The sequence below is a fragment of the Montipora capricornis genome, chromosome 5 (genome assembly GCF_036669925.1).
Source record: "Montipora capricornis isolate CH-2021 chromosome 5, ASM3666992v2, whole genome shotgun sequence".
NCBI classification, from domain to species: domain Eukaryota; kingdom Metazoa; phylum Cnidaria; class Anthozoa; order Scleractinia; family Acroporidae; genus Montipora; species Montipora capricornis.
Genome location: NC_090887.1, coordinates 24,002,225 through 24,027,794, shown reverse-complemented (window position 1 = coordinate 24,027,794; position 25,570 = coordinate 24,002,225). Strand labels below are relative to the sequence as shown.

The window sequence follows — 25,570 nt, the reverse complement described above, 5'->3', positions numbered from 1 at the left end:
TTACGCACTCTGAATTTCCAGCTCATTCAATAGTTTTACAGTATGTAACAGGCACTACATGAAATGAAATATAAATTAATGGGAAAGGGGTAAGAAAAATAGGTTTCCTCGATTGTCTCCCCAAAATAAAAATTGTCAATATTTTGTTTCGTACGGAAACATTTCCTACGCCGCTGGTACTGTACTGCAGACAATCTAATACTTTTTTCACCATTGTAGGGTCAGCAGTGTTCACAACAAAAAGGTCACTCAGCTTATTGTAGAAGAGCTTTGTCGCCAACCGGGAAGAGGATTTGCCAGAGCTGTTGTTGAAAGTAGGTAACAATGCAGCATACAGTACAGCAAGTCTGCAAAGTTCAATCACTATTGTAAACTTGAAAAATGACACCTACTTGGACTAACAAATTCCTTGTTTCTTTGCAGAAACAGCCAAAAAGTACCATGAACACATCCGCAGAAGTGCCTTGGGAAAAATTACTGACGAGATTAGAATGAAGAAGAGAATAAACCTTAGAAAAGAGAGGGTAAGCGATATTTTTACATCTGTCCGCGCACGAAAAGAACTCTACAAAGTTACTCATTCCGTCTGCCCATGACGTAACTATTACTTTATCCCACACATTAGGGCACATGCTGTCAAGTTCAAACATGACATTTATTTGCGGTTTTTTTTATAGTGCATTTTTTTGTTTCGTTTGAAAAGCTTTCCTCTTTCCTGTGAAACATATCAATACTCCTTTTCTTACGGTACATGTATATACGTATATTTATCCAAACCGTCTTAACATCCTTCTATAACTAAGTCATCTTAGTCAATCCGTACTAAAGACAAGCTTTCCTTTTTTGCCATAGAAATACGAAAGGAGAAAGTGCCAGGTAAAGGATGAAAAGGAGGCCCACGCCTTTTCAAAATTGACGAAAGAACACATGTCTACGGACGATGATGCTAACAGTAGTGAAGGTGAAGAGGGATGGGTTTCAAGGCCCCCTAGTTACAGAAGTCAATTGCTGACTCACTTTCTAAACAAGTAAGTAATACTGAAAAATACAATAAAAAGGAAAACGAAAAGTCCTGTATCAACTTAACTATTGAGAAGAATTGCAAACAGTAGAAATAGTAGTAATAGGCCATTCTCACAACACTCGCTGCGCTACGGTTACCTGGCTATCCCAGACAATTTCTACATAGTAAAACGATCAAGCGAAATACAGAAAATGCTTTTTAAAGAATACCAGTAGGCGCAAAACTCTGGAATGAGATGATATATACGTGATTATTTCCAAGGTAATGTCCAAGGGATAACAGCTTTTAATTTAAAAATTTTATTTATTGTTATTCTTTACTTATTGTAAACGTCTTCTGCGTTTAAATATGAATAATTAATATAATTTTCAGCGGTGAATATAAGAATTCGGTGTTATATTCACCGCGCTACCCGATAAGGCTTGACTCTGAGGCCATGAGGGCGAGAGGAATGATTGTTTTAGTAAAATCCAACTAGCTGGTCAAAAAAATATCGCGACAAAACATCTTTCGCTAGTTAAAGCTAGACTTTAATCCTTTTCTGCGACCAAAACATTACAAATATGGCCGGCGCTTTCGCTACTGGTGGGCTATAACAAATAGCCTATTAGTAGCTCAACCAATCAGAACGCAGCATTGACAATAGACCACTAGTTGGATTTTACTAATCAGCATTAGTAGATACTAAAACAGTGGATAGCGTTGAACTCGCGCGCTGATTGGCTCGTCAAACTCCGGATATCCTGTGCTATTTACCTGCGAGCAACTCAGGAAAAAATGGCGTCCCGATTTGCATCCGTGACAAGTGAAGAAAACATCCAAATTAATTTTTTGTGGTGTATATTATCTCACTGTTTTGTATATAGTAAAACAACTATTCACCCCAGTGCCTAGATTAGCTCTAGCTGCCTGCGGCCCCTTGCTTAAGTTAAGAAAATATAAAGATTGTTGTTGTTGTTGTTTTTGTTAGGCTTCTTAAACAACTTTATTCTGCAGGCTAATTTCGTTATCGTTGCTGTGGTCATATGAACGTATTTCTCTTTTCTTTAGACTCGATAAGAGATACCAAAAAGCTGAGAGCTCAGTAAACAAGCGATGGAAGAGAACAAACGCAAGACAAGGGGAGAAATCGGAAAAAGAGCCTCCAAACGGTACGCCCAAGTGGGCACTTTCCGATGAGTGGAAGGCCCTCCTTGAACAAAGAAATGAGGAGGCGCAGAGGTATGTTAAATGTTTCATGCACTTGACTACTGAAAACAAAAAAAAATAATAAAAGGACGTCGATATATATCTTATCTAGCCGGCCGGCCGGCCTTCGACGTTCTTTTTCCATAAATCTCTCTTCAAAAACAGGAAAGTGGCACGATTTATTTATCGACTATGGCTTCTATTAGAAATTAATTAAACAAACAATGCACAAAACAACAAAAAAATATAAGTCGAATTTGATTTGCGCTCTAGTTAACAATTTCTAATAACTTCATTATGTTTCAATGAGTTAAACAACGTCAACTTTCATTGGCAGAAACGATGCAGATTCCGAAGAGGAGGAAGATGACAACATGAGGGAAGAGGAAGCGGAAGATGGCGAAAGTTCAGGAGAGGATACTGAATGGGAAGAGACAGAAAATTAGCCTAGTTTTACTAGAGTTCATTGCACATTTCACAAAGAGATAGGAAATTAGATTTGTTAATTTTTCATTGTATGATTTCACAAAGACATGGAACGTTAGGCTTGTTGTAATAGGTGCAGTTTGTTTCTTAAAAAAAAAAGACATTTAGGTTTCTCCTTTTATCATGTTTATAATAAGATTTTGAATTATGGTAAATTAGGTTGAATACAACATTACAGTTGGATTTCTATATTTCATGATGTTTCTGTGACGAAAGGTGCTATTTGATATAAATAAAGCAAAATATTTCATTCATTTAAAAAACTTGCTTATCTTCTACATTCATAGTTTAGGCAATGCGCTCTTTTCTCTTTTTCTAAGGCCCCGTTCAGATTAGTTGCCCGTTACCAGGAACGGGTACTTGTCTGAACACGCTTTCGTCAGTTCCCGAGCTTTCTCCCCTGCTTCCCTGCGTTTCAGTCACGACAACGGTGGCCGGTGCAAAGTGGACGAAGAAAGAAATAATTGCATTGTTAGAACTGGGGTGTCTGAACAACTTCCAGTTTAGTGCCCGGACAAGGTGTGGTTGAACGGTCATCTAGTCTCAACGGGGCCTAACACCTCTCTCGCTATACGGCCTTGAACATCCTTTATCCCTCTATTTAGGTCCCAAGATTCCATTTATATTTCGGATTGTGGGAGGTTGGGTAACATTATAATGTCTATATTACATTTGAGAATAAAAAGCAGTGTCCTGAATGCAAGGAGTAAAAACAAAAAAAAGATATGAGTCCGTAACACAGTAGGCGCTCCCAGTATATATCCTTCTTTTCGCAGTATATACTGATATGAACCCTGAACTATAAGGAATCCACCAAAGAGTATTAGAATCCGTATACATACCTGCTATACAATTCCAGTATACCTTATGACTCACACAGTATACATAATGTATACTGACATGTATACTGAAATATAAGGAATTATGCTACATATGTATACGGTCCTGCTATTTTCTTGGCATACCCTGACGTATACTGGTTATTATACAGACCTTGCACATCCTTATACTTACCGTATACCACAATGTATACTGACTGTATACGCCCCAAGTAAGGGTCCGTATACAGCATATTTTACGCAGTGAAAGTCTTCCATGTCTTTTCTAAGAGGCCTGGACTATAAGAAAGATTTCTTTTTTTTTGCTAAGATACTGGGGAAAAAAGAGCAGTTGCCTTCTATTATAACAGAAAAAAGAAAGGTTCACATTTTCCGTCCTTATCAGAAACAGCCATTGTAATTTCTTCATGCGGGTTTTCGTCTGCTTTCAAGGAACGTTTTGTTGCAACTTAGTGCGAAGGGGTTTCTGAGAGCTCCTTAAGCGACAACTGTGATTTAAATTCACCAACCTTTGAAGTCTTTGCTGATGTCGGCAGACTACACACAAATTCTGGTTTTCACGGCCGATTGTCGAACGTTTTACCTTCACTATTACAGACGAAGATGGCAGTTGGCACATATGCCATATGTAGGTAAAACTAAATGAGGTTATTTCCTCTCTTCCTTCCTTACTTAACTTAGTTGTACTTACCTCATCTTACTTGGAAAAGTGAAGGAAGCTACAATCCTGGACAAAACTGTTGGGACAATTCCCCCTCCCCCCATAACCATATGATTTTTCACGGCCTCCGAAATCAAGATCCGTTCATTGGTCGCTCACATGTTTCAACATTGTCTGGGGGAAAGGGGGCGCGAAAAAGGCAGCGCAACAACAACACGCATTGGTAATATAACGATGGAAGCATGTAGAGTAAATGTCCCAAATTCTTTTGACCCGGATTGACTGAAACTGAGTTTCATTACACAAAACTGGAAACCGTATGATATATGTCCTCAAAATAGTGAACAATTTGTAACATTGCGTTAAAAACTGTTTTATCATCGTAAAGTCTGCTTTATGGAAACTTAAAACCAGCGAAGAATCATGAGAAGACACAAAAGGTTTGCACTGCAAGTACTGTTCATACTGTGCTTTCCCCTTGTAGGTGTGATAATTTCATTAAATGTGTCACGGATTAAAGAGATAAGTTTTCAACGCTGCTAAATTAAAGCGGTATGGATAATGTTATGGCTCGTTACTGTATTCATTCAATAGGCCATTTATTTAATCACATGTTCTCGTCAGTTTCGTATTTCAACTTGTGGCGCACCCAAAAATTTAGTTTTGAGGAAGAGTGTGCCAAAAAAAAAAAAACAGTTACTCGCGTAAGTGATGACTAGAGTCCGCATTGCTACTGGTATGTTCACAACCTCGACGCCGACGCGATGTAAACGATCGCCACTTGTCGCTTGAAGTTTTCCAGAGGATCTTCGATTGCAAGATGGACGTTCGCCGAATCGAATGGAATGGAAATTGTCTATTCGTCCTTTTGACTGATATCCGTTTTTCTTCGCCAGAATACACTCAACAATCGAAGATCCGGATGAGTTTTTCTCGCAGTTGCGAGACTTTTTGAACTCATTGGACTTGATTATCAAGCAACCTCCGAACGACCACTTGCTTCTCGATGTTTGGATTCAAATGCCCTCAACCACGCCAAGCAAATTGTCGCTTTCATCATTTGAAATGGACGATTCAGACACCCCTGAGAAGGTTTTGCTCATGGAACAGCGAAGTAATCGCATATTGAAGAATTTTGATGACGTGTGCAACAAACAAAGAGGAAATTTGGCTAATGGTGCTTTCAATGTGTGTATTTGGCGACCCAGAATCGAAGCCAAGGCCATGGTCAATGAAATCGTGGAGGACGTTTCTGTGAGAAGTGGGTTAAAGAGGGTTAAAGAGGGCCGTGGAGGAACTTGTTGGCGATGGCACAAGTTCAAGATACGTGGAGAGCTTGAGAGTACCTGACTAGAACCTTGTCCACTTTCAGGCGAAGGCAAGGGTCTCCTCTAAAACATGGCAGTCAGTGATTAGCATCACAGGGCTTGAACGAACAGGGGTAAGAATATATAAAACACTAAGAATTGATCAAGTTTATTTTACTTTAGTAATTTGGCCATGATTTCTTTAAAAATTCAAGCATAATATTTATGTTTACATGTTTCGTTGTATTTGTTTTGCTTGGTTTGTTTCTTTACATTTAAAAATTATTTCATACACCACATGTTGACTTAAATTCTTCCCCTCAATTATTATTATTATTATTATTATTATAATTAATTGTGACATTAATTATGACAATAATTTATTTAATACAACAGATATTGACTTAAATTCTTTCCCCTCAAAACTGAATGTGAGGTTTATTATTATTATTATTATTATTATTATTATTATTTTCATTCTCACTATTGTTATTTCAGGTCTAACTGAGTTTCGAATACTCGAGCACCTTGAGGAAATTGCAGAACTTTCTCTGCCACTATCCAAGTTCAAGAAGCCTTTTCAGGATCTGAATACATCCAAGACTTTAATTTTAAACAGAGTTACTTCTTGCCAGATCCATGTCGATGTTAATTAGAATTTGTGTTAACTGAATTCTTATCTAATTTTTGTTGTCTCCAAATGTACATTTATTGGAAATTTATTTTTAGATTTTATCCTTGATTAGCTAAGTGTAGCCCAAAGATAATTGGTCGGAGTACACTTTAGGAACATATTGTGTTTGTAAGTACAATAATGTTGGTTTTTTTGAGAACTTTTAAAGAGCCAAGATAATATTACTAGACTGTACTTTAGGTGGCACTCCCATAAGTATGGTATAACCGGTTCTTTTGTTAGAACCAAGGCAATAATTAGGTGGCACACCTATGAGTTCATTATAACCCAGTGTTTTGTTAGAGTCAAGATAATATTATTAGGCTGTACTTTAGGTGGCACACCCATGAGTACAGTATAACCCAGTGTTTTGTTAGAGTCAAGATAATATTATTAGGCTGTACTTTAGGTGGCACACCCATGAGTGCAGTATAACCAAGTGTTTTGTTAGAGTCAAGATAATATTATTAGGCTGTACTTTAGGTGGCACACCCATGAGTACAGTATAACCCAGTGTTTTGTTAGAGTCAAGATAATATTATTAGGCTGTACTTTAGGTGGCACACCCATGAGTACACTATAACGCAGTCTTTCATTATAGCGAAGACAATATTATTAGGCTTTGCTTCACTGAAGAGATCATAATTACTCCTGCACTGTTTTCTATGAAGTTTAAAGGGGGTTGTGTCACGCTATTGTAGTCAAACGTCAAAACACTAAAGGACGTCTTTGCAATAATGAATACCGTAAAATAATGCTGTAGTTTTGTTGCCCATAGCCATTGAAGTGCACTGAGTCCATTCTTTGTTGTTTGCAGCCAAGGATGGAGTGAAGGATGGAAATGGATTGAAACTTGAAAAAAGCTGGCTAGTTTTATTTTTAAGTTTGGAGACCGTATTTTCAGAAGTGGTCAAAAATTAAATATGAATAGATAGCTCTTTGTGCCATAAATATATTTCATATCTTGTCAGTGGGTTGTCAGGAATGTTGTAGATGTGAGCTAAAGTAGTAAGAGAGATTTGTACCCATTTTAACATAAAACAGCAAATTTTGCATGACAGTGCCTCTTTAATTTTTTTGAAGTTTTTGGGTATAGAAGATCTGCCTTAGTCAACTAATGCGATGACTAGGTGATGACTTAACTCAAAGTACATGGGAAATAACAACGATGTTTCCTTGAGAAAAGTTCAAAATGTGTAATGATTTGGGCATCTAAGAATTAGGAACTAGTTGTACTTGGAAAAATTGGAATGCCATTACCCGCCTGAATTTGCGATATTGTTAAGTAAGTCTATCTGTATTTTTGTAGGAATATGCCACTACACCGCTAACAATGCGATATTTTTCTGGGTAAACTATCTAAATGTATGTACATATTGCGCATCTGTAGAAAGTTTGTCCACTCTCTGGAAGCTATGTATCATTTTTCTCAAGGCGTTTATCGTTTTTGCCTTTTTTTTTCAAATTGAGCAATCTGTGTGGGGTTGTGCTAGCTGCAATAAGTACCTGAGTAGAAGTCAGTAATTAATTTCGGCGCAGGGCTCTCATCGTTTATTTTTGAAAGGCTAGTAATAGAAACGTTTGTAAATGCATGATTTGCATCGCTGATGTCTTGTTCAGCCCACCAGTTAAAACAAGATTATTATAAATAGTATGCCAAAGGGTCACCCCTTTACTTTTGCTGGAGTCAAGACAAAGCATTAAAAATAAAGTGCCTTCAATAGACGTCTTTTTTAAAGGCTAACATTTAACTGATCAAATATTAAAGTGGTGAAAGTGTAAAGGAACAGGAACTAACCAGGGCGAGAACATATAGAAGGCCATGGATTTCTTTCACTCGAACTGAAGTGGAAGTAAGCTAGAAATGCTCCTGTTGACGATATCAGGGGAAATTCGAAGGAACCGCAACAACCTTTTTTTGGCCCGTTCCGTTGCTGTTTCTCGGATTTCACCCCAGTTGCCCCATACATACACCTGCGACTGCCAAAAAAGCAATTTCCACCAAAACAGCTAAAACTTTTTAATGAAGAACACTGAGCTCGTCCTAAAACCAGATCGGAGTTTCAAGAAACGAATGTGTGCCTCAGGATAAAAACAAGTATATAATTGTCATTTTTGTTATCGTAAATAGCTGCAAGAATTTGCATTAGAAATATTTTCTCTTTTTTTTTTTTAATGTGCTTGCTTTTATCCCGACGCGCGCAGTTTTTTTGAAACTCTGAACTCGCTTATTTCACACATGCCGGATTATTGAAGCGTGAAATTGTTCTTGATGGTTAATTGTTTCATTATAATAAAGCCCCTCAAATTATTAACCAAGAAGCGCTGAAATTCTTTTGGTGATTTCTTTTCCGTGGATTTGTCCCTTTTTATTGATTATTAACTAATCAATCACTCAAAGATATCTCTAAAATTGTGCATGGGTATCAATTCAATTTGCTACACAGTAGACCGATGCTAGATAAAACGTGCACCGAATTTTAGGACAATTCGCACTTCCTTTCGCGGCTTACCTCGGAACTATGTACTTTGATTTCCGATCCTAACATCTTACTTCAGTAATCGCATTCGTAAAAATCTCTGGGCTAGGTCTATCCCAAGGCCTTTCTGTTGTAGAATCTTTTACCAGTGTTCGGACTCTTCGATAAGATCCCATCGTTCAGAATACCCGGGATGATACCGCCTTTAGCATTTGTTCCAATAACAAAATGTCATTAGCACAGCTGTAACGACATTCACTTCTTCCTTCGGGGGCTAAATAGCGTCTAGTGCTGTATTAACCACAGGCTTTCCTTTTGAGCCCAAACCAACTATACCTTAACGCTCTACCCAAAACCAATCATAAAAGGGCTGGAGCTTTTTTGCGGGCTACGTTGCTTGCCATGAGATCATTGCGGTGAAGGAAACCTTTTAAATGCATGTGGCATAAGGCAGTAGTATGGTGTAAGTCAGCTCGCCAACACTTTTCTCTGAACCGCCATCCTCCGGCTTGTATGCCTCAACTCGCATGGCGGTTCAGAGAAAAGTGTCCCGCGAGCTGACTCACACCATACTACTAAGGCAGAACAGATCTTTTTAAATATGGAAATACAGCCTGCTGGAGTCAGTACATTCGTCTCGGCTGCATGGTGAAGCGTTATAAAAGTACTTTTTTTCATAAAGGCAATGAAATTGTGTCAGAAGACAAAGTGGTACGTGACTTTTTGTGACCACACCAAACATGCATTGGTGGTCACCGGAAGCAGAAATTACTTCTACTTCATGGAACAAATTTTTTCTTGCCTTTTCTCTTTTTCTTGGCCCTCTAAAGTTTCGATGTGAGTCATTTGTTTAATTACTAGTAATAGTTCTCACTACATCTGCCCGCAGTTTGAATATCATGTCAATTCTGTAGTGAATCTCACAAAGTAATTGTCTTTACACTGTTTACATGGCATTTAAAGGTGACCCGAGTACGAGTATGTCCTTTTTTGGGATTCTTTTTCCTCTATATGAGATAATGGGAGGTTTCTGTTTATTTCTCAAAGTCGTGATTGATTTTCTATCAAATGCCAGTGGGCCATTAATATTATTTTTAAGTTAGGCACTGATAAATGGTATTACGTGTTAAAGGGCAGTAATTTCTTTTGTGCGTCTTCTTTTTCTGTCCCTGAAATTCACTTCAGAGACGATTTGTTCTGTGAACAGATGCGGATAGCCCCTTTAGCATAGGCGGGACTTGAAGTTGCATATATTCTTTTCGAATGCCTTTCGAGAAGAGATCACTGTTCTAAGTAGTTATTGGGTTTATCATTTTACAAAGCCTTTCCCTACTCCTGGTGGGTGGAAGGAGCCAAAATGTCTATATTGATTTTTTTTTTGGCTTAAAATGCGTCGTACATCAAGGATGTTTCTTTTCGATACCACCATAATGCCAATGACAAAGCTTCCAGTACCGACTGGAATTTCCGAAGGATGGCTTCTCGCAGGTTTTGGAATATCCAGAACCAAATCATTATCATCCTCTTCGGCGGCCGTCGCTGGGATAGGAATTCTCCGTGCTTGCCTCTGTTTCCCTCTTCCTTCTGGAGTGTTTTGCGAGAACGAATGATTCGTCTGTTCGTCTTTTCTGGTATCGCATCACTTGTAAATTCCGCATTTAGTTGATCTTACGTCCGGTCAGCTATCGCAAATATTAAGCAAAGACCTTTTGTTTTTTAGGAAACTCAATGCCGGTTTGATGAAACTTAATGAAAAGTAAAAACCCACCCTTGCCTCCGTCATTGCTGGTTTGCCTCGTCGGCGATGACATTTTTTCTGACAAAGCCCTGTCTGTGAAAACGGATTAAAACACCTCGACCGGAAAGCACAGCAGGGTACCGTGAGCCTCCTCGAAAAGCTCCATACAAATTCTTATACTTTTAGTATAAGAAAATGTATGGAGCCACCCTGGATACTTACAGTGCAAGCTCCGTGTGTCTTCTCATGTTTTCAGGAGACTCGTTCCCAGACTCTGCGCAGTTAGTGGCCGCTTTTCGAGCTGCAGAATCATTTGACTTTGCTAAGCAGAACTCGACTCCTCACTAGCTGAAAGACAACAAATCGCGTAGACAATAAAAATAGTTCAAGGGAAAGAGCCACATTCATGTCTCTGCAGATTTTGCTTTGCATCATCTTCCTGATAATAATCAGTGTCGTACAAAAGCGAATTGTCTGTGCATGACCCAAGCCGTTGTTGACAACGGCAACAGTTCTTACCCACAGTTCTCACTCCTAAGAACACATTTTTGATTGTGCATTTGATGTAGCTACCGGAATGTATGGCTTGTTGTGTTATACACACTTTCGCTGATCTTTAATTGGCGTTCGTTTCTGAACAAAATTACACGTGATTGCTTATGTACGTCTGTCCTTCTGTACAAACTCTGGGGAAGGGGGATGGGAGACTAAGAAAGGAGAGTGAGGGGAGTCCCACGAATGCAGCGTTGAGGTGCGGATGGGCGAATTTTCTTGGCGGGAAACGTTTGTGCAGCCCGTGTTTATCCCACTGATCTTTGTCACTTTTGGAAAACAGTTTACTGTCAGTGACGAGCAACGGGACAAAAAGCTGGAAAGAGCATGTGAGAAGAGTTAGAAGAGTTGAAGAAATTTGAGAAAATTTAAGTGAAGAAAGCCTTGAAAGATTAGCCGAGGAAGGAGAAGAAGAGAAAATTTCAATGAAGAACATCGTAAAGCTGAGAGGACACATAAATTGAACACCTAAATTGGTTGATGTAGTCAGTATTCATTCAGCTCAATCGCTGGAATAACTTCCATTTTCCTGTCTTCGACCTTCGTTTTCAAAAGTCGTTCAAGCAATCGTACATCTCGTTCAGTTTTTTTGAGCGGCATTTCTGTTTTCTTGTCTAAAATAAGTTCCTCAACTGAGCAAACAGAAGCAAACCTTCTCAAAGCGCGCGGTTTTGGTGCAACGGCTGTCGAATGACGTTCCATTCGATACGTTCATTCATCACTAGTGAGATTCGTCGCTCGCGTTGCTGATTGGACGAACGATATTTCTTCACAGTGAAATCTTTTCATTCATGTTCCTGCTACATTTAGAATCAGTACGAATTTCATTCACTATGATTTTCGTGGAGAAATCTCTACATTCCCTCCAATGCTTGCTTGACTTGAATAACTGCGTAGCCGCCAGTGTGGACCACAGCTATCATGATATGTCAAACTGGATTGAAACCAGCGAAAAATGCAGCAAGAAAAAAATTTTCCAATACGTTTTTCCACCTGAACACGAAAAGGGTTGACTGTGTAAGAACTGTAGTTGACGTAGTATGGCCATGTAACCGCTTCGAGCCACAGAAAGCACGCAAAAAATGAAGCCTCATTTATGTTTAGGTTAGTTAACCTGGGTTGAGCCTGCAATCCAATCGAAAACCAGTACCTTGTCATTGGTCAACTTAAAAAAAAAAAGCTGACCTCGATGAGCTCTAAGCTTGAGCCTGCGATATGGGGTCACGTGATACTGGTAAGCAAATACCTTGTTTTGACAGGTGTCAGTTGATCAAAACATGGATGTCCAGTATTAAAGATGTATGCTTTAACAGGAAAAGAAAACAAACAGCGGTTACAAACATTTTGATTTTATACTTGAAGTTTCGTATGTTGCAGCATACATCATCAGAAGTGACGGTTAAAACTGTTACACAGAATTTTAAAAACTAGACCGAGGAACTGGTGACTAGTTAAAAAGTGTGATAACAAAATCGTAACTTCCGGTAGTCGATTCTTCCGGAAGAAATTCTTGTCTTGCCTTTTTTGGGCTTTCAAAGTGAAGCTCTTACTCGACGTGTTAAATCTTGTATTAGTAAGTGTTATGGCTGTGTCAATCTTAGGGTTATTTTTCAAAACACTTGCAGGATTAAGTCTTTTTTCCCTACAAAGATCGTTTCAGTCGTTCTCAAAGATCAAAAATAGTATACAAAGCCAGTTGTTGGGACTGTGATTCCTTCTACATCGGCAAAACAAAAAGAAGATTGCATGACAGGAAGTCCGAGCATTTCAAAGCTCTTACACAAGTCGGCCACGCCTCTGCTGTTGCAGACCATACTATTTCTACCGGTCATAACATCAAATGGGACCATTTCGAAATCCTCGCAACTGGGAAGTCCGACATGCAATGTAAAATTAAAGAAACGCTATTAATCAGTGACTTAAAACCCTCTCTCAATGAAAACATTGGTAGTGAGAAGCTTTTTCTTTATTAATTTCTTCCGGAAGAATCGACTACCGGAAGTTACGATTTTGTTATCACACTTTTTAACTAGTCACCAGTTCCTCGCTCTAGTTTTTAAAATTCTGTGTAACAGTTTTAACCGTCACTTCTGATGATGTATGCTGCAACATACGAAACGTCAAGTATAAAATGAAAATGTTTGTAACCGCTGTTTGTTTTCTTTTCCTGTTGAAATTGAAATGGCCAAAGGACAAAAGTATGTATGCTTTAAACTAGCATGATACTGGTCACATTGGCATACATGGAGAGGTGGAGCTCTGCTACTAGGTGTCTATGTAAGCAATGACCTGAAATGGAACCATCATGTAGAACATAAAGTGAAAAAGGGAAGCAACAGAAAAGGGCTATGCGCATCATTTTTCCTTTAATGAATTACAATGAGGCATTAATTGCACTCAACACTAAACGAGAGGCACGCCCATCTGTGCTAGGTTTATATTGATACACTCCAAAATGAGAACTACCCTTTGCATCTTATGCTCCTCAAACTGGAGGAGTTTGTACACAGTTGTAATCTCAGATCTGGTGTTAGCCGTACCAAGCGTCCTTCTTGTAGAACTAAGCACACGCAAAAGTTTGTCACTGATAAAAGGAAATACATCTGGTGGCTTGCACTGATGTATTCATAATACAGTTTTAGTAATTATAGTTCAGTTTTTAGTGATTATCGGTAAATATTCACCGATAATCACTGAGCATGAGGCTAATTATTGTTTTAGTACAAATTCAAAAAAGAGAGAGAAAAAAAAAACATTTCAACGCGAAATCATCTTTACTTACAGTGGCAAAATGACTACTGGCAGCCATTTTGTCCGTCGCGGTGATTATGGGCTGATAATCCGAGATACCGAGCCAATGAGAGCGCGCGATTTTGTATAATTACCTGTGTATTTATACTAATATATATTAATATAATTTTCAGCAGTGAATATAAGAATTTAGTGTCATATTCACCACACTACACGGTTAATATAGCATCTTGGAGGCGCGGCTGCTAAGCCAATCAAGAATTTTTTTTGTGCCTTTTTATTTTGTTTTAGCCCGCTGTTTTGTCAGGCTCAGTAAATATTGGGGAATATTTACCTCGACTACGTCTCGGTAAATATTCACCAATATTCACTTTGCCTTCGGCGAATAATAACTTCTTACTAACCGAGCGCAAGGGCCGTACTGCAGAATATTGGCCTGAGGTCGTGGCAGTACAGACCTCCCTGTGCTCGGTCCGAACAAAAACGACCGAGGGCCAATATTCCCCGGTACGGCTCGAGCTAGCTCGGTTAGAAAGTAGTTTATTATGTGACTTTTTAATTACCATTTGCTTTGTTTTTGCAAGCGCGTAATCGGCCCATGGGCATCACGGGGGAATAGTGCCCTACAATTCAGTTACAATTACCCAATCAGAGTGCGTGTTATATCGGCTACAAACACAAGCCATATAATAATTGTTAATGTACATAGCTCAGTAATTCAGCCTTATATTGTGTATATTGCTGCAATAAGTTTTAATAAACAGTCACAGTTATTATTATAAGGCTATAGCGATGTTTAGGACAGTTTAGGTTTTTTTTGGCCTGACAAGACTTAAAAAAGCGGTTTGATAAGCTCAAACCTGTGATTTTCGGCAAAATCTCCAACAGCGATTGAGTTATAACAATCGTTTGTCTTGTTTGTCATGCGGTTTTGTGGTCTTATTTTCGTTTCTTATTTTGGAACTGAATTCATCATTACTGTGGCGACTGTCCACACTAAACTAATACCTTTCGATTTGTAGGCTTTTTATGTTAAATGAATGGCCAGTCGTGAGTTGCTTTCTGTGACTGTGCAGTTGCAGTCGAGTAGGCGAATTACTACTCTTTAGCTTGACCTTTTAATTAGTAATTTTTGCTCCTGTTTTAAACTGAAGAGAGAGGGTGTAAAGATTCTCAGTCAAACGGAAAATGTTGTGAAAGAGATTGCGGTGCATGTAATTTCAGTTTTAGTACTGCTGTTGATTAAAATTGTTAGTTATTGCTTTCGAGGCTTGTTTGTTTACTGCTGTCAGCTGAGATATGTTTAATCACTGTAAACTGCATATATACACTAAGGACGATTCATTTTTCGTACTTTATGCTGAAGCATAATTATTTCCATATACACTATATTTCTTTCTGGGGCTATAAACGGGAGCTCGACTCTTAGGCTTGGCTAAATCTATATATTATCCTTCCACATCTTCAGGTCCTTGTCTAGTATCACCTGTCCGATGGGATTGACATTCTCAATGCACCCAAACTTAAGAGCTTTTCTCAGCAATCTGTCAACTTGACTTAAATATTTAGATTTTGGAGCAACTGCATAGACTCTTATACAATAAGTGAAAATGGACCTTATTTTAAAAATTCTGAAAGAGATCATGCAAATCCTGTACAGAATAGCCACTAGCCTTACATACCCTAACAATTTTCATTCTCTTTGGTGCTTTACTCATCAAATTGTCTAACTGATTACCCCAGTTGTTATTTTTTTCATGAAACACAGCATCGAACAATTTCAGCGAGGATACCTGCACTATACCACTAACTGCTACAGGTGGTTCCCTACAAGTCCCAATGTTAATTTCAAGCTCCTTAGTCTTCGTTAAATTAAGAGACATTTAATTCTGCTCAGTCCAACTCTTAATGTTATTTACGTCAGTTAAAGCAGTTAGTGCAGAGCAAACTGTGACACGTGCACCAGTTCCACAGGTACAGTACACGAGATGTCTTCCGCGTATGTGGTCTTTAAGCTGTCATTAAAAACTGGCTTTACGTCATTAACCATAATACTGAAAAGGACTAGCCCCAACACAGTACCTTGCGGTACCCCCCTATTTATTGGTAAGAATGGAGTTTTTAAATTAGCTATGCAGACCCTTTACTTACAATCCTTGAAAAAGGTAATTACCCAGTTAATAACAAAGGGATCAATACCTGGCAATGACTTAATCTTTTCAGGCACCAACGTACCGTAGTGCGAAACAGAGTCAAAAGCCTTCGAAACATCCAAGGATAGCACTCTAGCAAAATCAGTTGGGCAATCTAGCCATTTCATCCAAGTATGTTGATTGTGCAATAAGGCCATCTCAGTGCTACGGTGATCTCTATAAGCATACTGATCCGAGTGTATATATGTATGGACAGACTTGCTTGATTCGTTATTAATTGGTTATCTTTCCAAAAGTCTCATTATCATGTCAGTGACTGATATAGGTCTAAGTTGGTCCAAACTGGTGGTGTTAGTTTCTTTAGGAATTGGTCCGATGTTTGCTGACTTCCATCTTGCAGGGATTTTCTGTATTGCCAAAGAAGTATTGTAGATGTGGGTTATTGCAGATGCAAGTTCTAACGAGAACTTCTTCCATGCCCAAAATGGGATGTTGTCAGGGCCAGGAGCTGTTCTTCTGATACGAGATAGAGCTATAAAAACTAAAGTTTCACTGAAGCTAGGTGCATCATGGCTAGTCAGCAATTCCAACTCAGTTGGTGCTACATAGTTAGGGATGGTGTTAATTTCCTGGAAATGTGTATTGATGTCATTTATATCAAAAATTCTTGATAGATGTTTAATGGCTTTGGTTCAACCAGACAATTTACCCACCATTTCCCTCCAACGTTTGCTTTCCTTGTTGTGCTTTCTGTTGTTAATACCTGTACCATATTCAGGTGGTTTTCTTTAACACGTTTAGAGGACTCTTCACGATATGTAAGAAGCCACTTTACTCTATTAGACATTTACGACCAGCTGGTTCACGTCTCCAGCAATGACAATTCGTGCATTAGGGGTAACTGGTAATATGGATTCACAAAAGTTCGCCAAAAAGTCAATAAAGTCAGTTACAGAATATTCAAATGTAGTTGGGTGATAAAGAGAGTCTATATGGTATTCTCGATAAGAGGTAGCTAGCTTATCCCATAAACACTCATACTGATTTCCATCCAAACGTATTTCCTTAATTCTCCGGTCAGTTCTACAGTGTATTGCAACTCCACCACCTCTTTTGTCATGTCTGTCTCTGCGAGGCATTTAATATCGAACAGGAATCGCAAGCAAGCTCGCAATGTCCCTTCAAAGCCATGTCTCCGACAGGAAGCACAAATCAATAGAATTGCTTGACAGTTCACTCTGCAGTTCTTCACAAGCAAAGGGTTTGACACTTGAACGAGTATTTAATACCAGGCACTTCGGTGTAATTCTTGGTTGACTTAGGCGTCCAAAGAGCTTTATTGTAATAACATTTCGAGGCTTTTGGTTTTAGCTAGGACTGATTTGTCGCTGACTTAGAATTACAGGAATCTTCGAATTGTCTACGTTTGGCTCAGTTATTATTGCCTCAGGACGCTCTTGGTAATTTCTACTCTGATTTAATTTACAGTAGACTCCAGCTCTCGTACCTCTTTGTGTTTTCAAAACGCCCAGTTACTTCAGAGCTTGCTGCGTGTTATGCTGTAATGGCGCTTCATTGTATAGGGCTCCAACATTTTTCGTCCATTTCCGAAGAGATAACAGCACCACACGAGAGTATGATATCATAGCTATCTTACAAATATTTCTCTAGTAAACTACTTCAAAAAAAACAGTTAAAAATTATAAAACTATGCAAGGCGTTTGCGTGGCACATAATGGATTTAGTAAGAATTATTTTGTTTCAGTCCTAGGTATTGTTTCTTGGACAACAGAAACACGAATTAACACCACTTCACAGATCGCTTCTGGACCAAGTACACTAATCTCCGCTTCTTATCAAACCGCTTCTCCTCAAACACCTTCTGCCTCAGGTACGTACAAGCTTACCTATATAAAGATTATATAAGAGCCACCTAACCTAGGACTTTAGCCCCATTTAATAGTAAACTCCTCCGAACAACTCATCCATCGTTTTTCCTGTTTTATTCAGTTTTGAATGGAATTCATAAAAATTATTTCCTTTCACTTTTAGATATTTTTTCTTTGACAACACAAATACCATATACCAGTCCTTCTCCTATCGCCTCTGGACCAAGTACATTAATCTCCACTTCTCTTCAAACCACTCCTTGTCAAGCACCTTCTGCACTGGTACCAGGTACGTACACGAGAGAAAAAAAAATTGTTCAACCTAGTAATTTAACCCCGTTTAATGCTTAACCTGCATCAAACAACTCGTCCCTGTTCTTTTCCCGGTTTTACGTTCAGATTTCGAATGGAATTACAGTATTTTTTTCTTGAACAACAGAAACACCAAATGCCACCAATTCTCAGCAGGGCACCCAACGAATCTCTTCCTCACTTTATCTGTTGCCCAGAGGAATCTTGCTGGCTGGGCAAAAATACAGGTGTTCCAATGAGCTGGTTAGGAATTACTGACTTTTTCTAGCATTTCAACCCGAGCTGGCTGTGGGAACTCTAAAGACTGAGGACGACTGGAAAAAAAAAAAAAAACAAACAGGGGAGAACCCCTTCCCTCTCCAAGAGAGTAGTAACAAACATACGACAGCTGGTCAGAGTGATTGCGCTTGCAGAAAAAAAACCTGTTTGGTCCCGGTTTTGTCGGTTTGGATCGAGCAATTTGATAGCGCGCGGAGGTTTCCACAGATCGTGAAAACGGATTGTGCTGTTTTCCTCATTTACATGTACGATTAATTTCCATTGTTATTTTATCTGTATGCTGAGATTCTCGTTATGTTCGTCTACACTGAATTGAAATGAACAGAGTGAATTTAACAGAAGTAACTTGTATTTTCATTCACGGATTTCAGTTTCGAACAGAGTTTCGACGGCGTACAGTGTATTTGTTGTTAGCAATTTGGAGGTATAACACTTCTTATTGTAGTTGTTTTAATGCTTTTTTTCGGTTATCTGTATTAGTTAAGTGCGTGATGATCTTTTACAGTTGAAGCGAATTGAGCCAACGAATTGTAAAAATTTAACAGCAGTATTTTTGTTTACAGATCCTTAGATTCTTGTAGGCAGCAATCAACCAGGATCGACCAGGTGCTTCCTTCAAACACAAGGTAAGAATCAAGAAAAATTCGTACTTATTTTAATTTATTTTATTTCGTTAGAAGGACGATGTATTACTCTTGACAACTCCTGCAAAGTCTCTGTTTTTATGTTGACAAAGAAACCAGTCTTTGTAGCCAGAAAGCAGATAACAAACATGCAATTAAAAATTACAAGAACGTGCACGGGACAATCCCTCGGGACATGCTGAGACATTTTGAAGTGCTTAAGAAATGCAGGACCAAATTTGACTGTTTATTGTACGAAATGCTTTTTATAAGAACTTTAAAGCCAAATCTCAATGTGCAATCAGACTCTATTCGTCGTAAAGTACTTTTATAATCTTCACACCTTGTTATGTCCATTTTCGCACCATATCGCTTTAAATGCTGTAATTTGCATGATCAAACATTTTTCCTTGATGATGGAGTCATTACTACTCCGAAACGTCGGATATTATCGTTCGTTTTTACTATTATATGTTTTAAGAAATCTCTTTTAATAGCACTAAAAAATAATACAGATATAAGAGTTGTGCCATGCTTTTAGCATGGTTTCCATACGCTAAAATTTTCAGCCCAAAATAAGGAAACCCCAAAGTTAATTACTTTAGTTTGAAAAAATAGACATTGTCAAATGATAAGAACCATTTGCATGTGAGGATGGCAAAGGATGGCAAAAAGCAGGGTGGATGCAAATGGATTAAAATATGAATTTGTCAAATTGTTAGGCTGGACATAAAGTCAAACATTCAAGCTTGGCTAACAAATTTTTATAAAGTTTGACAAATTTCGTTGCAAGTTGTACCAAGAAGTTTTGTTTTAAATACTTTAGATATAAAAGTAAACGCTAAAAAAATCGACGTTTCGATGTCGACGTGATACCATTATCGAGATAAAAAATGAATGGAATAACGAAAGCTAATATTTACAGACTGGTAAGAATACACATATTGTCCCTGAAATACACTAGGGAAAAAATATATGCTAATACAATGAAAAATGAAACAGAACCGATAAAAATCACAAAGCAAAGCGATACAATCAAAACACACACACACACACAAAAAAAAAAATATATATATATTGCCACTAGCAGTTGCCGCATTGACGCATTGCCGCTAGCAATTGCGCATGCTCACTAGCTCGCTAGTTTGAGCACTCTGGCATGGCTTAGATGTAGCACATGTGTGGGACATTTGGGGTGGCTTTATAAGCTTAACCTCCATCCCAGACATCAGCACTGCACTGATGAGGCCCAGAAGCCCATCATAGCACGTTTCATACCAGATTTGTGGTAGACTAATTGGATTTTTCTTTTTTTGTTGGACCCTGTCCTAAGTACCTGCTGGGAGGGAACGGCGTGGGTCCTACCCTAAATTGTTTTCGGTTTGTCTCAGCCTACGCCTGTATCCCCTCTGTGGTCTGATATTGTTGAGAATACGTCTGTGCCTCCGTCTGTTTCTGGAGCTGGGCAATCTGATTCGCCATCCCACATGGATACCAGTCCTGGTGGCTCTTATGCTGATAGAGTGACTCTTGGTGCTGTTGATTCTCTTCCAAAATTTTCCAGTGTAGCTCCGCGTCCCAGGTCTTATTTGTCTTCTTTTGAAAGATAGCATTTTTATGTTTTGATAGTCATGCCTGATCGTCCTGCTTCTGCATACTTCACACTCCCTGAAAGCTCAGTTACGACCAAGCAAATCTTTGATAGCTTAGTGAGAAATGGCTTTCCTCCAACGTCAGTCGGTTGTCTTCAGAGATCCCAGAATGGATCAGTAGTCCTCACCTTCATGAAAGAGGAGATCTGAAACAAATTTCTGCAGCAGTCGTCTTTCTTTGTTGGAAACCAGCCTCATGCAGCTCATCTTGCAGGCAGAGCCTTGTCTTATGTTGTTGTGTACGACGCTCCTTTTCAGTTACCTGACTCGGCCTTGACTTTCCGTTTGTTGAAGTATGGCACTGTTTACTCCCAGCGTCGCTCCTCCGTCCAGGGCTTCCCCAGGTCCAGAATGGTATCCGTACTCCTAGCATGTGTATCGATGACCCCATCCCGTCATACCTTCGTTTTGGTAAATACCTTTTTCGTGTCCAGTACGAAGGCCAGGTGAAGACCTGTACAAGATGCAACGAGCCAGGTTATTTGGCCCAAGAGTGTCGTCAGATGCTCTGATTTAACTGTGAAGTTATTGGCCATCATGCCCGTGATCGCCCTGCGGGGGTTCGGTGCTGTATTTGTAAAGAACCTGGCCACATGGCCATTGACTGTCGCCACTCTTGGTATCGCCGCCCCCTTTCGCATCGTGATGCCGTTGATGCTGAACCCCCTAGCCAGCCTGCTGCTGACCCCCTTTCCGTGGATGTGCCCCCCACTCTTCTAGATGCTGAGAATGCTGATTCAGGTGACGTGGATAGCCCCCCAGTGGAGAATGCAGAGGAAGATTCGGCAGGGTCTGAGGACGATTCCCTGGAAGCTGCATTTGACCAGCCCTTGGCCTCGGCCCTTTTTTCTGAGCCTGCGCCTGACCTTTTAACTTCTCAAGGCCTCATCAACGATGCCCCTGATGTTCAAGTTCCCGGAGTGCAGGAATTTCCCGTTTCTTCCCTTACCGATACGAGTGTTGAGAGTGACGTTTCTCAGCCTGAGAGTATTGCCACATCTGAACTGATGGATTCCGACGCTGTGCCTGATAATATGTCTTCTGTGTCTGAGCGGCCCTCTCGCCGAAGGAAGAGATCTCGACATGGCTCGTCCCGACGCGCTGCTTTGGGCAAGTCGTCTCGTCTGTCTGTAGTAAGTGAGGATGCCCCCACTTAGTTTAGCCTTCTTAAAGTACGCTATGATTAATGTTAGGGGTTTAAGTCAACGTAAGTTTTCGCTGGGCTCAGATTTCTTTCGTGCTTCACGCCTAGACTTTTGTTTCATTCAAGAAACCATGGTTTCGAATGACGCTGTTCTGCGCTCCTTTTCCTCTTCGTGGCCGGGGCCCAGCTTCTGGGCCCCTGCTGTCGGAAGAAGAGGGGGGGGGAAGGGGGTAGCTATCTTATGTTCTGATGTTTTTCGTAATAATGTTTCTGTTTGGCAGAAGGATTAAAATGGGCGCATTCTCAGCTTACTTGTTAAGTTTGACGATTTCAATCTTAATCTAGTTAATCTTTATGTGCCGACGATTCCGGCTGAGAGAAAGATTTTCTTTCAGTCGGGTTGCATCCCCGAGAGAGGCAGTTCACCTGGTTCAGCCCAGATCATTCAATTGCCAGCACACTAAATACCTTTTTGGTCCCGCGGCTTCTGTGTAATCAAGTCACTAGGTGCGATATTCTCCCATGCGTTTTCTCAGATCATGGCTTTGTTATTTTAGATTATGATATTGCGGCGCTTCCCCTGCGAGGTCCGGGAGTTTGGAAGTTTAACAATTCTCTCCTCGATGACGAATCCGTTTGTCTAGAGATTTCGGATTTAATTGAGCAGTTTCTGGCCTTTCGGCATTGCTTTACTTCTCACCGCGATTTTTGGGAGTCTTTAAAGTCTGACATTAAGCTCACTGCGATCGCCTTTTCTCGTCGTAAACATCGTTTACTCTCGTTCCAGAAGGTTTTTCTAACTTCGGGCGATGTTTCTGCTAGTCCTGAAATTCTGACTTCAGAGGCTGCTCTGCGGTCACTGTTAGATTCTGAGCTCGAGGGTTCTAAGATTCGCAGCAGGGTTAAGTGGGCAGAAGAGGGGGAGTCTCTCTCTGGTTTCTTTCTCAGTCTTGAAAATGAGAGACACGAGAAGGCTCCGTCTCCTCCGTCTTTCATTCTGAGGGGCAAGAGGTTTTTTCCCTCCCTGACATGATTCAAGCTCACGAGATCTGAAGAGCCAATTGACCCTGTAGCCCAATCCCATTTGTTTGAGCACATTACCCGCCGGTTATCGGATGCTGAGCGCGAATCATGCGAGGGTCTTCTTTCTTTGAACGAGGCGTCCGAGGCCCTTCGCCTCTCTAATAGGAACAAAACGCCTGGTTCTGACGGCTTAACTGTTGAGTTTTATTCTGCGTTCTGGTCCTTCTTGGGGCCCCTTTTAGTTGATATGTTAAATGAGTCTCTCGCCCATCGTGAGCTGTGTGACTCTATGAAATCGATTGTTACGCGTCTTGTTCATAAGAAAGATGATCGTAGAAATCTAAAAAACTGGCGCCCCATTTCGTTACTGAATATGGATTATAAGATTTGTTCAAAAGCCCTTTCCCTCCGTTTGAAAAAAGTGTTGGGGTCTATCGTAGACCCTGATCAGACAGGTTCTGTTCCAGGTAGATCTATTTCTTCTCATTTGGCTCTTCTTCGCGACACACTCGATTTTATTGAGAGAACCGGTGAGACAGGTATTCTCGTCTCTTTAGACCAGGAGAAAGCCTTCGATCGCGTTAATCGGTCCTTTCTGTCTTTTAGAACACTTTGGTTTTGGGCCCTCCTTCTGTAGCTGGATTTTCACTTTGTAGAACGGCTCTTATATGCGTATCCTAGTTAACGATTTCCTTTCCGATCCTGTTCCTTTGTTACGGGGGGTCAGGCAGGGCGACGCCCTGTCCCCCATGCTTTATGTTCTCTGCGTTGAAGTTTTAGCCTGCCGCATGAGGGACTCTCCCGCTATCGAAGGCTTTCTCTTGCCGGGGGCTGGTGGTGTCCAGTTTAAGGTCGGTCAGTACGCTGACGATACTACGGCCTTTGTCAAAAGCGATTCTTCCCTTTTCTCACTTTTTGACGCGATCGCGTTTTACGAGCGTGGCTCTGGTGCAAAGCTTAATTGTCCAAGACTGAGGTCATGTGGGTTGGTGCCTGGAAAGACCGCCTTGATGAGCCACTTGGTCTCACTTGGGTTAGGAAAATGAAGATTTTAGGCGTATAATTTGGTACTGTTGACGTTGAGCGCGATAAGTGGGAACCGCGGTTCTCCAAACTTGACAAAACTCTTTCTAGATGGAAGTCGCGATCCTTGTCCTTTATTGGGAAGGTCCTTATTTTGAATATATTAGCGTTAAAAAAGTTGCTCTATGTGTCGCGCGTTTTAGTACCCCAAAATGGGTTTATAGTAAATTTAATAGACTGATATGGCCCTTTTTGTGGCGCGCTCGATTAGAGACTGTAGCTCGTAAATCGCTTATTTGTTCTGTTGATAGTGGAGGTTTCGGTTTAAAGGATTTTTTTAGTTCTAAGGGTTTTTACCTTGCTAAGTATTTTTGTGGCTCTGTGTTAGCTCCCTTGCGGCCGAAGTGGGCCGGGCTGCACGATAACCTTACCCCAAGCGCTGCCCACCCCACTGCCTTTTATGCAAGTGTCCTTTCTTCCTTTCGGGTCACTAATTTGCCTCCCGGGTTTACTTACACGTCTCGCGCCTTTTACAAGGTTTTGCTACCGAATTTCTGCACCATCCCGATTTTCCCTGCCCTCTGGTCAGGCTTCGTTCCCTCTCGGTTTTCCCATTCTCGGCATTGGGGTCTGATCCGCGATTCATTTACTGAGAACTATAAAAATGATCTCGCATGGTTGATTACCGTCAGTGCCATTAAGGTGCGACATTCTCTTCCCACCTGGGGCTATATCCGCTCGCCTCTCTGTGCCTTATGCGCCCGTCTAGAAACCATTGATCATTGTTTCTTGGCTTGTCGTAGGGTTAAATTGGTCTGGTCTCGTTTTGTCGCTATGTTATCTGCGCTTTCGGCAGCCCCCTTCGTTCCCAATTGCCCCTTCGTGTTTTTTAACCAATTCCTGGTGCCCGAAAGGAAGTGCCTGCGTCTGCTTTTGTACATCATCAAGTCGATTTTGTGCGGCATTTGGAAATTTCGTAATAAGGCTATCTTTCACAAGGGTACGAAGGACTCTAGAGCTATCGCTAACTTTATTATTGCTGATGTTAAACGTATGATCGAAGTTGACTTTCATCTCTTTTCTCAGGCAAAGTTTGATTCCATCTGGGTTCATCCAGCTGTATGTTTAGTCCGTGCTGATAACCTTGTATTTCTCTTTTAGCTGTAGCCTCTTCTCTTGAGTAATTTTGTAAATATTGTTTTTATTTGGTTTTTGAATAAAGTTTTGCAATATCACTGTCTGCAGTTAGATATAGCTCTTTGGCATTACAAAGCTTTTGCTTTCATGTCCAAATTGAGCACTCTACTGGGATGAGTCATTGCCGCTAGCAATTGCGCATGCTCACTAGCTCGCTAGTTTGAGCACTCTGGCATGGCTTAGATCTACCAAATGTGTGGGACATTTGGGGTGACTTTATAAGCTTAACCTCCATTCCAGTCATCAGAACTGCACTGATGAGGCCAGAAGGCCAAAACAGTACTGTCTGCAGTTAGTTACATATATATACATATATAATTTAAAACAGCTTTGAGCTAATGGAGTCTTTTTGTTTGTTTAAAGGAGGTTTTAAGTCCCTTATGAACAGCACCTCAAACATAAGGCAGTCCCACTGAAAGGTGTCGGAAGGCTTGTGACGATGGGCATTCTTTGTTTGTTCATTCTTACGACCCTCTCTCCTCCATCAGGTTGAGTTAGGCTTGTGACGATGGGAAAATGCTTTCTTTCATGAAGTTTAAGCTTTTAGGAACTATTCCATAACTTTATGGAGCAATT

The 25,570-nt window shown here is 40.2% G+C and overlaps 1 protein-coding gene and 1 long non-coding RNA gene across 2 annotated transcripts in view; both read left to right on the top strand.

The window, feature by feature from the left end:
- Window positions 1-25,570, top strand: part of LOC138049984 (uncharacterized) — a 326,256-nt gene that overhangs the window by 287,668 nt on the left and 13,018 nt on the right. The window lies entirely within an intron of this gene.
- On the top strand, window positions 79-2,658 carry LOC138050110 (eukaryotic translation initiation factor 5B-like). Its single transcript, XM_068896580.1, has 6 exons — window positions 79-89; window positions 220-314; window positions 424-524; window positions 853-1,028; window positions 2,075-2,245; window positions 2,550-2,658. Exons 1-6 carry the CDS (start codon window positions 79-81, stop codon window positions 2,656-2,658), a joined length of 663 nt encoding a protein of 220 aa, XP_068752681.1.